Source organism: Artemia franciscana, chromosome 13, assembly GCF_032884065.1.
Source record: "Artemia franciscana chromosome 13, ASM3288406v1, whole genome shotgun sequence".
NCBI classification, from domain to species: domain Eukaryota; kingdom Metazoa; phylum Arthropoda; class Branchiopoda; order Anostraca; family Artemiidae; genus Artemia; species Artemia franciscana.
In genome coordinates, this window is record NC_088875.1 from 15,391,399 (window position 1) to 15,404,516 (window position 13,118).

A 13,118-nucleotide genomic window follows, 5' to 3' on the forward strand; every position below is an offset into this window, starting at 1 on the left:
TCCTTTGGGTCTTCTAAAACCTCATAGGTCTTCTAACATAAGTCTTCTTGGTGGTCTTATAACCCCCATAGATCTTCTGAATTCCTGCTTCTAAAAAAGTATTTAGTTTTCCTTCACTGATTCCAAAATGTGTCATTTTTGAGCTCTTAAAAATCATCGTTAGACTTTTCCAAGACGGTGTTTGTGGTCTTTCACTGGCGATGTGTAAATAGCAACGAAATTTGCAGTGTTTTTATCCCACAAGATGCGCTTATGCACTTTGTGGCCTGGAATGCACTTACTGGCCTTCCTCATTTGCTGTTTGCAATTCCAAGAGGCTGCCCACGGTGTCAATTGTATAAGACAAGGCTTTACCGCAGGTTCAAATATCAACTGCGTTATAACAAGCCTGTCATAAGTCTTATTAACTGAGTTAACAAATAGGAATCCAAAATAAACTGAACCAATCAATGAGAACCATTTATCACTTAAGCGAGAATAACAATACAAGCGTAGTAAAGGCAGCTCATGCACACGTATACTCTTTCATTCCAGTTTTTATTATTTCACTGAATTAGAAGCATATGCATATACATTTTATCTCCTCAATTATATTGCAATTTTGTTCGATGATGATGCTAATATAAAATAGCATAAAAATAATCCTATCTCTGGAGAAACACAATTGGAATTCTTCGTAGCATTCAGCAGACAAGTTTGACACCCCCGGCCTTTGGCAAATATCTGCAGTTGCACTTGTAAAGGCTACTTTCACTAATAATAATAATATCCCGTAGATAAATTCTGTTAATTTAATAATTCAGTTTCTATCTCAATAGTCAAGTTAGCAACACTTACTTTGAATTTGTGTCATTTTTAAAACATCTCTATTTTCAGTGGCTTCAATCCCTAGCCTCCCTCATACATCGTTATCCTTAAAAATTGGCATCCTCCAAGAAACTGTAGACTTCATCTAAAAAAAATTGTGTGTCCAAAAATCATTTTCTTTAGGACAGAATAGCGAATTGGAATTTTTGGAACTTCCCAAATGGAACAGGTTCCACAAGCTCACCAATGATGTGCAGCTTTTTGATGAAATGGAACATACATTTTTAAAGAATAATCTTGAAATATACATTTAAATGTTAAAATGCTCCAATAAACAAAACTCTAGTACAAATTTAGTAGTTTGTAGCATGTATTAAAAGTATGCAGTAAAATAAGGTTGTGTTAAGCTTTTTTTCCCATTTCTTCTAAGCTCAACCCAGGGGGTTTTCATTGTTGAAATTTAAACAAAGTTTTTGGGCAGATTGTTCAAGTAAACAGAATACAAATTTCTGGCCAAAAATCTCAACAGGCAATGATAGAACGAATTTTTCATTTTCGCATAGAAATTTTTCCATGGTAAAGTTTTCAAACAGTTCGTAGTAACGAACTGTAAGTAACGAGCGACCTGGTTCAATAGTAACCGAAACTCCAAAAAAAGGAATTGTGATGCCAATGGATCTATAAAAAGAATTGGCTTATTACGCTGATTCTGAATATATGGGTTTCATTAAGTTTAGTTTTACCCATCAAAATCTACGAGCCTGAGAATGTTTGTCGGGTATTCGAAAAAAGGGGGAAAGACCCGTAGAAGTCATAGAATTTCCATGAAATTACACCATCAGATTCATCGGATCAAAGAACCTTCCTGCAGAGATTTCAAGCTCCTATATGCAAAATTGTGAAATTCTGCAATTTTTGCCAGAAGGAAGATCACGGATGTGTGTTTATTTGTTGGTTTTTCCCCAAAAGTGATCGTATCGGTCCAGTGGGCCTAGAACGTCGGGAGAGGGTTCACTTTAATGGAAATGAAAAGTACTAGCCCCCTTTTACGTGAGCAAAAAAATTGAAGGTCAACTAGGCCCCCTCCTAGGCCACTTTTTTCTCGCAATCGTCTGATCAAAATTTTGAGACAGCCATTTTGTTCAGCATAGCTGAAAGGCCCAATAACTATGTCTTTGGAGATAATATGACCCACACAGCCTCTAGAGAAAGGTATTTAAGTTATAAAATTTGCCCATTGTTTACATATAGTATCTGTTATTGGGAAAAATGCATACACTTTTCGGGTAAGGAGGGGAGGACGAATTTTCTGCTGGGGGATTTTTGCACGCGAAGAATTTCCCATGGAAAGGGAAGTTTCTAGGGGTTGAACTTTTCAGAGGCAATTTGACACTGGAGGAATTTCGCTCTTAACGCTAAAGTTTATATTTTGTCCCAATTATTTAAAAACGACTCCTGAAAAACAAGGGCCGTTTAACTAGAACAATAAGTAACTTTTTTATATTGCCAAAAACTTTAGAGTGAAGAGCGAGGTGTTGAGTAGGACACAACTCCCTTATTTCCGAGTAATTCAGTTAACAAAGCATTTATTCAGTATTTAGCACTAAAAGCGCTAAACGCTAAAATTATAAAACACCTAGGGAACAAAAGAAAGCGAGAGAGAAAAAGTAAATGAAGGGCTCTAGGACCATGAGGCTACCTTTTAAGGATCGAGAGTCCTTTTATTTATTTATTTTTATTTATTAATACGAATAGCGGTAAGCATCAATGCTTGTCGCAAAAACACAAAAACATAATACTAATCTAAAGTAAATTGGCAACGACAAACTAAACAGCAAAACTTCTAAATAACACGAAACTACACAACAAAAGCATCAAAATAAAAAGGCGTATTTACTAATGCACTCTTAAAAAATTCGAACACTATCTGCCTCGACAACCCCCAAAGGCAAACCATTCCATGGTCCGGCAACTCTACTAACGAAAGATAAGTGACCAATTTTTTTCAGTGGTTTTGGGGGATATAATATATAATCATGCTGACGAGTAGAGTCATAATGGCTAAATTTAAAAAATAAATCTTGATCAACAGCATCTAGAATTATTTTCTGTTTTGAATAAACAGGATGGTAATGATAATTTGACAAGTTCTAAATAAATGTCAAATCATGAGTGAAAAAGAAAGATAAAGACAAGATTGATACATTTTGATATTCCATAAGTATTTATATTTCATAATGATAATTGATAATAAACACTTTGCTTTTCTTTTTAGATGGACGACATCATTGAGCACGGTTGGGCAGAAATAAATCAAGGAACAAGGAACCTCATTCAAACCAAGGTTAGTTGAATAATATTTGTATATATTTATGGATCAAAGCGCAGCATTAGCTGAATTCAGGTCTTCCAACCCTAGTAATTCATCATCATTTTTAGCGATTTTTTATATTTTCAAATGAAAATCACTAAATCAGCATATAAATCACTAGATTGTTGAAGAAAATCACTAAATCAACCCAAAAAATTACTAAAAGCTAGAGCTTTTTTTCACCGGGTGGCAACCCTGCTGGAATGCATGTAATCAGAACATCTTCCAGGAAGAGATGCCAGATCTTAATCAAAGCAAGTGGAAATGAAGACCTGGTGTCCAAATCATGCCTTTTGGAGATTAAGCTTTTATATGATCTCTGTTGTTTGCTCAGCTCTATAGGCAAAGGGGATTGTCAGATTCTAGTCATTAATACATCTGCCAAAATGGCTTGTCGGATAAAACCAAACTTGGTGGGAAATAAGAGTAAGCGTCTTATTTGTAGCTGTTAGGGGCCTGTGCCCAATTCGACCTCCTCATGGAAAGTATTCCCTAAATTCTTTCACTAAGACATCTACAAGAGCGGAGATTCAGACCTCGAACAAATTTGATGGGGAATAAGAGCTAATACTGTGCTTGAGTAGTTTTTAGGTCCAAATACAGATTCAACTCATGTGGGGGTATATGTTCTCAATTTTTGTGATCGGGATACCTGAATAGCGTGTTATCGGATCTTACCAAAGACAAGAGCTGAAGTCTCAGTCATGGTCTTCGTGATTCGCGATAAATTGAGAATTGACTTCTCTGGGACACAGGAGTTGATAAATTCAAGCCTTAAGAATATCTATCAAAAGGGGTTGTCACATCTATACTAAACCTAATCAAAAGTGGTATACATGGTCCTAGTCATGCTTTTTCAAATTTCAAAACCAATTAAAGCTGTGTGGGGTAGAGGAAAGGTGCCATAAAATGTTGCCATAAGAAAATCTCCCGAATAGGACGTCGGATCTCAACTGGAACAGGTCGAAATTAATAACCGCATGCATAATTATGTGTTTCCAGGGCTGGTATCTGATTTGAACTCTATAGAGGCTGGAAGAGGGGGGGGGGGGGTCGGAGGATAGGGGATTCAGGATCTAAGCGTGGAGGTTAGAGGTATCTATCAGATCTACTTTAATCAGCCTAATCATTAGGTGGACTTGCAATTTCTGATAGAAAAATTTTCAACGCCATCTAGCAACCCTAAATTCAGTTTTAATATTTTCATGACTGAAATAATTGGTTAATTGAGTTTTGGGTCCTAGATGTCTAGTTGTGGCTCTGTCATGATGGTTGCTTTGTCGATATTATTGTGATGTTTAGTCATATTTTATAGATGAAAAGAAAGAGAAAAGAATAGAATATCTGAAGCTACTGAAAGGAATTAATAAATTTTCATTGTCGTAGCAGAATATCTATAAGAGCACATATACAGGTTTTTGGTTCCCCCTTTGCTATTTCCAACAATTAAATTCCCTCGTTTGTGCTTCCAATTCTAAATGGTTTAACAAAACTAATTTCTTTAATATATAAATTAAAAATATGCCAGTTAATCCCACATCCTGAATAATTTCATTTTTCACAATATGAGGGTTATTTATTCAAACCTAATGAACTGCTAAAAAAAAATATATATATGGACAACTTGCATAACCATCACTAATAGAACAATTTAGATGGGGGTATAGCCCCTCCATAGCCTGGGCGTCGCTTATGAAAAATTTGCGCAATATCAAGGGCTGTATAATGGCTGATCTATTCAGAATTCGAATCAATCAAGTCAACTTTTTAATATTTTTGACACTCCGGCGTTGGAGTGCTTGATAGAAGATCAAAATTCCCTCAAAATATAGCTCAGAACTAAAAATTATATGACAGATCAAAACGCAAATATTAAAGCAAAAAATCCTTTTGGCTATTGGATACAGAATAATTCTTTTTAAAACCACTACGACTAGTTCACACTGAAATGTGCTTAAACATCTCCCATACTCAGCAGTCTAGAAACGACCATAACTTTGAATATATTCTTTTTTTTATCAGATTTACTAGAACATTAAAAAAAATAAATCAATTATGAGTCCTATTTCAAAATCTCTTTGCTGTTTGTTTTACGGACTTCAGCAATTTGATTCTGAATCCATAACAAATCTTATTTTTAAGCTGGAATGTTGTGGATACGATCGGTCAACCGACGAAGCGATGAGCCGACAAGACTCGTGTTTTCCTGAAGTCCATTCAACCGAAGGAAGCATTGGAGCGGAGCCAAAGGAAACGGTAAAATCATTTAAATCATATTTCTAATATCGTAAGCACACTCTTAACTGGACCCTTATCTGGTTAAAAAAAATGTCCGTTAAGCCAAGTTTAACGGGAACTAATTAATTAATTATAAAACAAGAAAAATTAGTGGGTTAAGAAGTTTGCGTGCAACGTACACAGCACAATACAATTTTTCAGGTTATCTCAATTAATTATATAATGATTATTGACTCAGGGTGATGTGCAAACAAGGGTAAAATCTAAATGACAATTATGCAATCAAAGTCGGCACGTTTACTCTACTATTACTAACAACTCACTGCAGCACCAAGCCATCAAAGGCCAACACAGCTACGCACACTCCTACTCCAGCAAAATTTATTCAAAGCCTCCCTCTTTATACCCTCCCAGGAAGCTACAAAAAGGAAGTTTCTAGCCCCTTTACACAGGAACTCGATTTTTTTTGTTTTCCCTGAGACGGATTTGTCAAATATATGTGGTTCTTTTTTTCTGAAGTGATCTCATCGAACCAATGCATCGAGATAGTCACGGGAAGTTAGAAAACGTCTCGTTCGGATAAAAATGATAAGTTCTAGATCCCTTTTAAAGTAACAAAGCGATTGCGCCTCAACAGCTACTGTTTTCAGTAATTGGGATTTTGTGGTGTTACAAGCACTTTAACAGTTTACATTGCAGGGTATACTATGTAGACGTCAGCATATTACATTCAAATAGGTAATAGTCAATTGTTTCATTTTTCTTTATATCGTAATGTCTACAAAGAGGAAATGAGGGAACTGAGCCATAAAAAGCCATAGAATAACAAACTGGTACTTATACTGAGTATACTGAGTAACAGAACTGATTCTAATACTGAGCATAGAAACTTAAACTGACATGTGTAAAAGGGCATCTTTTAAAATAACATTTTTTTTGGAAGCGGTCCAAAGTACCAGTCTCGCTTAGTAGCGAAATTCACGGGCCTAGTGTTCTATATCACATTTTGATATTATTGGAAAGTTATAAGAAAGATACACTCGATAAGAAAAAGAATTGGCTAGGCTTAGAGGGAAGCCAGATCTCTAGTAGAAAATTGTCTTGAATTGTGATATTTAATGCTGAATTCAAATCGTTACACCCATGGAATTCTAGTGATCTACATATTTTACCATCTTCTTTAATTTGTGAAAAAATAAAACATCAACAATTTGATGATTCCCAACAGCGACACCTTCAAAGGAAAGTTATACCTTCTAAAGCTGTTTGATACCATAGGCCTATTACATAGCAGCATATGGAGATCTTTTTCATTAAGAATTGAATTCCTGGTTTTTCCTAATTTTTTAAGATATGAAAGTTTCTATTTAGCCAATTCAGTCAGAATTCATTTTACTGTCCACGGTAATTGAAATAATTGTCTACTACCCCAGTACTAAAACAATTTACCAGAAAACCCAAAAATGAAAAACATCCTGCTCAATTGCTTTCTAACCCAATTCCACTCAATTTAAGATAATAATCGGATCAACGTTTTGTTTCAGTTTGAAGACAGTTGCAAGGAAAAACTCAAAGAATGGTTTGAAAAGAACAAAGTCGGTTGGGTGACTGGATTGGCCTCAATTGGAGCATTACAATTCATGGCAGGAGTAATAACTATTTTCATAATGTATAAAGTGAAAACCGTAAAATCTTCATTCCTGTTTTCACAATCGAAGTTCACAGAGCTGTCTGAAGATCGTACAATATCAACAAAGAAATCTGCCTCACAAGCAAAATCCATAGGAAAACAAAGAAAACAGGACGGGTCTTCTACTAAAAAAAGAGCACAAACTTAGCCCAAATTTGTTATCAGCACCAAAGATGATGAATACCTAAAAAAGGTATGACATCATGAAAACACTCAGTACAAAAAACTATTTTATTGGGATAGATGGCATCACCTTTTCTTTTACAATTTTTTGTTATACTGTCGTTAACAAACAGATAAGTGTATCTGAAATGTACATATATTCATAGCAAAGTAAAAAAAAGTTTTAAAGCTGATCGTGAGGACTCATTTTACGTTTAAGAATGTTATTAGGGAAAATGTGGAAAAATAATATTGTATAGCTGAATGTATACCTTTATTTTTCTGCAAATGTAGACAAAATTATGACAACTCTTTGTCCAGCCTAACTTCATCAAATATTCTTTTATAGGCACCTTTCATTTAATCAAAGATTTATTGTGCTGTCAGTCACAAGAATTTAAACATATCTCTCCAATTTCCTCCATATGGTTCGGCATTTTATTTATTGTATTTACAACAACACCAGAATTTTCAAGCCCCAATCAAGCTCAGTATCTTCAAGTTTTTGTGAAATAAACATGCCTTCATAAATGCTTCCAGTGAATAATTACCTACTATATGACTATTTAAGACTTTAAGAGTCCACTTTTGAAAAGAAAAAACAGATACGCCCTTCGATATTTGGAATAAAAATATGTCGGATATTTTTAATTTTTGGATTTTCATCTATATAGAGCAAGTATTTTTTACCAAGGAAGGTCACACAGGTTAGATTCAAAACTAAAACCCTATATCTTTACTTAAATCTTAAAGCCTATATCTTAAAGCCACAATTTTTGCATAACCGATTTTAACTTCTTTAGTTAAATTTCTGGGATTTAAAACAAAAAAGCAACGTCAAAAATAATCATGAAGAAAAGTCAGCGACAGAAGGTTTTTTTTTACAGCTCAAATTCAGTGTAAAATTCCTATTAAAACCACTACATTTAACTCCAGAGCGAAAGGACCTTAAATTAGTCCTCCGTGTAATTAACAGCACAGGGAACAGTTTCAGTTTATTCGTACCTTTTGTGAAAGACAAGAGTAAGGAAACTCGTTAACTAATAGTCTTTTAATGCAGTTTAATATACTAAATTCAAAACGTTGGATTTTTTCCTACATTCTTACGAGTTTTTTTGTGTTTATTTTATTGAGCTTTTGGGGCTTGAGAATTTTTTTTTTTTAATAAATCACTATGAAAAAACCTATACCAAAAAAGTACAATTACACTATAAAATTCGGCATACGAAAATTTCATAGACCATCAATATGCGCATGGTCGTTAATGCAATAGAAATGCCCTAAATTCAATTTTTAAAAAAGAACTTTAAAAATTGTAACAAAATAACTGTGTGCTATAGAAAGATTTTATTTGCGTTTTCAAATTCAGGGTAAAAAGCTTTCGAGAATCGCATACCTCAAAGCTCAATTTTAATTGAAGGCATTTAAAAATTCAGTTGAATTTCGGTGTAATATTGCTTTAAACTAATCAGTAAATTCGATTGAAATTAGTAAAAACAATGAGAGAAAAAAAGAAGCAATTTTGGTAAAACATCAAAGGAAACATGGAAGATTATAATGAGCAGTGTCTTTCCCTCAAACTCATTCTATGTCTCAACAGATTTTTAAAAGATCCCCAAGATGAATTGCCAAATTCATACAACTCGTGCTTGGTTGATTTTAGAACTGGCCCCTCTTTGATTTTTGGCGATAACTTCTAATGGTTTAACGGTCTATTGAATACCCATTTTTGTTCATATGGCAAGTTAGCTAAATATCGTGAATTAATGTCTGATCAGCATTAAAATGTACAGCTTCACTTTTCTTGTTATTTATTTACTACTACGTTTAGCATTTTTTTTTTTTTTAAATAAAGATATTTACATTTTAGATTAGTTTTAAGTTATTGAATAGTTTCTAGGGTTAGTCTATTCTTTAATTCAACATTTAGCGGGCTTTGTTTCCTGAATTAAAATGTTGCTTTTACCTATAAAACTACCGTCAGAATTTTCAGCCTTCATTCTTAGAAAGCCCAAAATTACAAGTTTATTACAAAAATGCTAGCCAAAGCAGTATGAAAGAATGCCGAAGATTAGAACTCAAAACCTAATGAAACACATTTTAGTAGTAAGACTTGAATAGTTGAGATTTATTCAGTATATTTATTAACCTAAATCCACAGACGTAGCAGAAATCTCTTAGGACAAGTCCAAACGTCTCCCTAATAAATGCATGTTCAAAATCGAGCTTTATGTTTTTAGCCCCTTTATGCAATTTCTTCCACTACCACCCAAGTAGTATGGGAAACTGATAAGAGAGGAAGCTCAAGTCAGTGGCGGATCCAGGGGGCGCCCCCCCCTCTGACGTAGTGGTTGATTTGTGATTGGGATCGCTTGCAATGGTATTGTTATTGGAATGTTATTATTATTTTTGTTATTGGTTTTAAATAGTTGAGTTTTTAATAAGTTTTTAATTATTAAGACTGTTTCTTTTTAAAAAAAAAGTTTGAAACAAGGTTTTAGTTACTTTGTGCGGTCTCTGTTAGATTTTACTAATGGCGCAAACCGCCAAAAGGTATTTACTTTAATTTGGGTTTATCAAAGGAATCTGACCTTATTACCACAAAGCCAACTGGGAGGTGAAAATCTTCATTTCGTAATAACAAGGAGGGGAAATTTAAAATCCTAACTTCTTTAGGCCCTCGAAATTATATTTCAGGCTTGTGCTGTAACAAAGGGGCTGAAAAGCAAAATATTTACCTGTTTTTACTGTCAAAAATTTGTTTTCGAGTCTTGCTATTGCACTGAGGCAAAGAAATTGATATCATTACTTTTTTTGGCTGTCTGTTTTAGTTTTTTGGGTTTGGTTTTTACAACATTGTTGTTTTTTAGGGGATTTTTATAACAGAGAGTAAATGTATGAGAAGTACAACAATTATAAATTTAAGTATCGGATTTCGGTGAGCAAATAGCGGCCACTTTACTGCCAATTTTAATCCAATTAAAGCTCAGAATTATATGACATATTACCTCCTCTGTTCATCCTAAAACATTAAAATAAAAGCCAAACTATAATAAGTGAAGACGAAAAGGTGCGTTGGGTAACGAAAAGATTGATCAGGTGGGCAGCTTCACTTACCTTGGTAGTATTATTATTAAAGACATTTTCACAGTTGAAAAAAGTTTGGAAGAATAGAAAGATAAGTCTGTAAACCAAGATTAGAATATTGGAAGCTACAGTGATGACAGTGGTCAAATATGGCTCTGAAGCATGGGCACTCCGAAAAGCGGATCAAAATTTACTAGATGTACAAAAATGTGATTCAATCCTGCTTTCTAAGGCTATAATGAAAGAAAAATTGAGATGGCTAGGCCACGTTCTGCGGGTGAAGGATGACAGATTGCTAAAGATTGTCCTTTTTTGCCAACCGTCTGGGGCTAAACGGAAAGCAGGTCGTCCTCGTATGGGGTGGGAGGATGTCATAAATAAAGATTTAAAGAAAATGGCAACTTCCTGGGAAGGTGTAAAGAGGGAGGCCTTGAATAGATTGGGTTAGAGGAGGAGCGTGTGTAGCTGGGTTGGCCTCAGGCGGCTTGGTGCTACGGTGAGTAGTAGTACTAGTAGTCTTTAGAACTTTAATAAAGGTTCGTACAAGTATATACTTAAAACTAAGTATATGAGCCGAAATACTCCTCTGAAGGTCGGAGTAATCATTTAAGAAGAATAGATTTTCGAAAAATTGTTTATAAAAGAAGGCAAATAATAATGTGCTTTTTTCTAGCTAGTATAGATATGTCTCTGAATTCTCAATTTGAATCAGTAGAATGGCTTCGATTTTTTTTTCTCGAACATGTTGATCAAAACCACAATATTACTTCAGAATTTCTCACCTTCTCAATACTAACCATTCACAAAATATAATTACGTTTTTGCATAGGGGTTGCATATATTTGCCCGTAAAATTATCTAAACTGCTTCATATCCTGCTGAGGATTTGTATACTTATTTTGATACATGTTATCCAATCATACTTCAACGATTAGTTGTTTATGAATCAAAATTTTTACAGGACAATTCTCTTACTTAATGCTAAATCTGAGTCAAATTCAAATTTTTTTGTTCAACAGACATATCGAGATTTAAACGTTTGAATTGAATATCTGAAAGTCAATATCTTTGCCTTACGGTGAATATCTGAATTGAACATCTTTGTACAAGTTGCATTGATAATGACAAGAGTGATTGTTTTGATACACTTGAAACATTTTATTGATGGAAAACAAGTGCGGTCTAAGATGAACGTGCTTTCTGAAATTTCTTGTCATTTATTACGGTTAAAAAACAATTTTGACAACTATTTTGAGGAAGATATAAAAAGGATTGATTCATAATGAATCTAAAAGAAATAGAGACCTTTAATGTGCCTGACATGGCAAAATGTGTCACAAAAAAGGTTAGAAGGAAATGGAGAGGATTTATACTTTGTACAAAATTGTTCTCTTTACAGATTTGCTTTAGACTTTTCGAATCAACATTTTTAATATTTTGCAAAAGAATTCCAAACGACAATATTACCAAATTCTTTTTGAGATCCCAATTAATTCTGGCAAAAAACTAGAATTTTTGGAGTATCCTCCAGTAGCGGATCCAGGATCCAAGGGAAGCTGTCCGCATTACCACAAAGCCAACTGGTAGGCGAAAATCTTTATCTCGTATTAACAAGGAGGGGAAATTTAAAATCTTAACTTCCTTAGGCTGTCGAAATGATGTTTCAGGATTGTGCTGTCACAACAGGACTGAAAAGAAAAATATTTTCTTCTTTTTATTGGCAAAAATTTATTTTCCAGTCTTGCTATGGCACTGAGGTGAAGAAATTGATATCATACTTTTTTTGGCTGTCTGTTTCAGTGTTTTGGGGTTTGCTTTTTTGCAAAGCAGGGTGGTTTTTTCAACAATGTTGTTTTTTAGGGGATTTGTATAATAGAAAGTAAATGTATGAGAAGTGCAAAAATTATTAATTTAAGTTTTGGATTTTGGTGAGGAAATGGTGGCCACTTTACTGCCTATTTTAATCTAATTAAAGCTCTGCATTATATGACATATCACCTCCTCAGTTCATCCTAAAACATTAAAACAAAGGCCGAACTTTTTACAACTTTAATAAAAGTTTGTATACTTAAAAATAAGTATGAGTTGAAATACTCCTTCCAAGGTCGGAATAATCATTTAAGAAAAATAAATTTTCGTAAAATTGTTTATAAAAGAAGGCAAATAACTATGTTTTTTTTATTTAGCTGGTAGAGATGGGTCTCTGAATTCTCATTTTGAATCAGAAGAATGGAATCGTTTTTTTTTTCAAACATTCACTAGCTAAAATGTTAATAAAAAGTGGAAATTCATAGAACTTGAGTTAACCACAGTAACGGAATGGAACTACAATATTACTTCAGAACTTCCCGCCTTCTCAATAACAACCAATCACATAATATAGTTCTGTTCTTGAATAGGGGTTGATATATTTGTCCATAAAATTGTCTAAACTGTTATATATACCGCTGAGGATATTATACTTACTTTGATACCTTACATACAATCATATTTCCGCAATTAGTTGTTTATAAATAAAAAATTTTACAGGAAAATTCTTTTACTTAATGCTAAATCTGAGTCAAATTTCAAATTTTTACATTTGTGCTTAATAGACGTATCGAGATTTAAGCGTTTGAATTGAATATCTGAAAATCTCAATATTAAAAAAGAATAATCAGAAATCTACCATAGCTTGAAACCCTGAGAATTTAAATCACCAATCTATACCTATCAAATACAAAAATAACAAACACAATAACTTGTTTTTTTAAGAAATATTTC

At 33.8% G+C, this 13,118-nt stretch overlaps 1 protein-coding gene across 1 annotated transcript in view; it reads left to right on the forward strand.

The window, feature by feature from the left end:
- Positions 1-9,094, forward strand: part of LOC136034574 (tetraspanin-15-like) — a 117,292-nt gene extending 108,198 nt beyond the window's left edge. Inside the window, exons 5-7 of the mRNA XM_065715818.1 lie at positions 3,083-3,151; positions 5,321-5,434; positions 6,961-9,094. Coding sequence (XP_065571890.1) covers positions 3,083-3,151; positions 5,321-5,434; positions 6,961-7,254 — 477 coding nt within the window. The 3' untranslated portion in view covers positions 7,255-9,094. The remainder of the gene's footprint in view (positions 1-3,082; positions 3,152-5,320; positions 5,435-6,960) is intronic.
- The last annotated feature ends 4,024 nt before the right edge of the window (positions 9,095-13,118 follow it).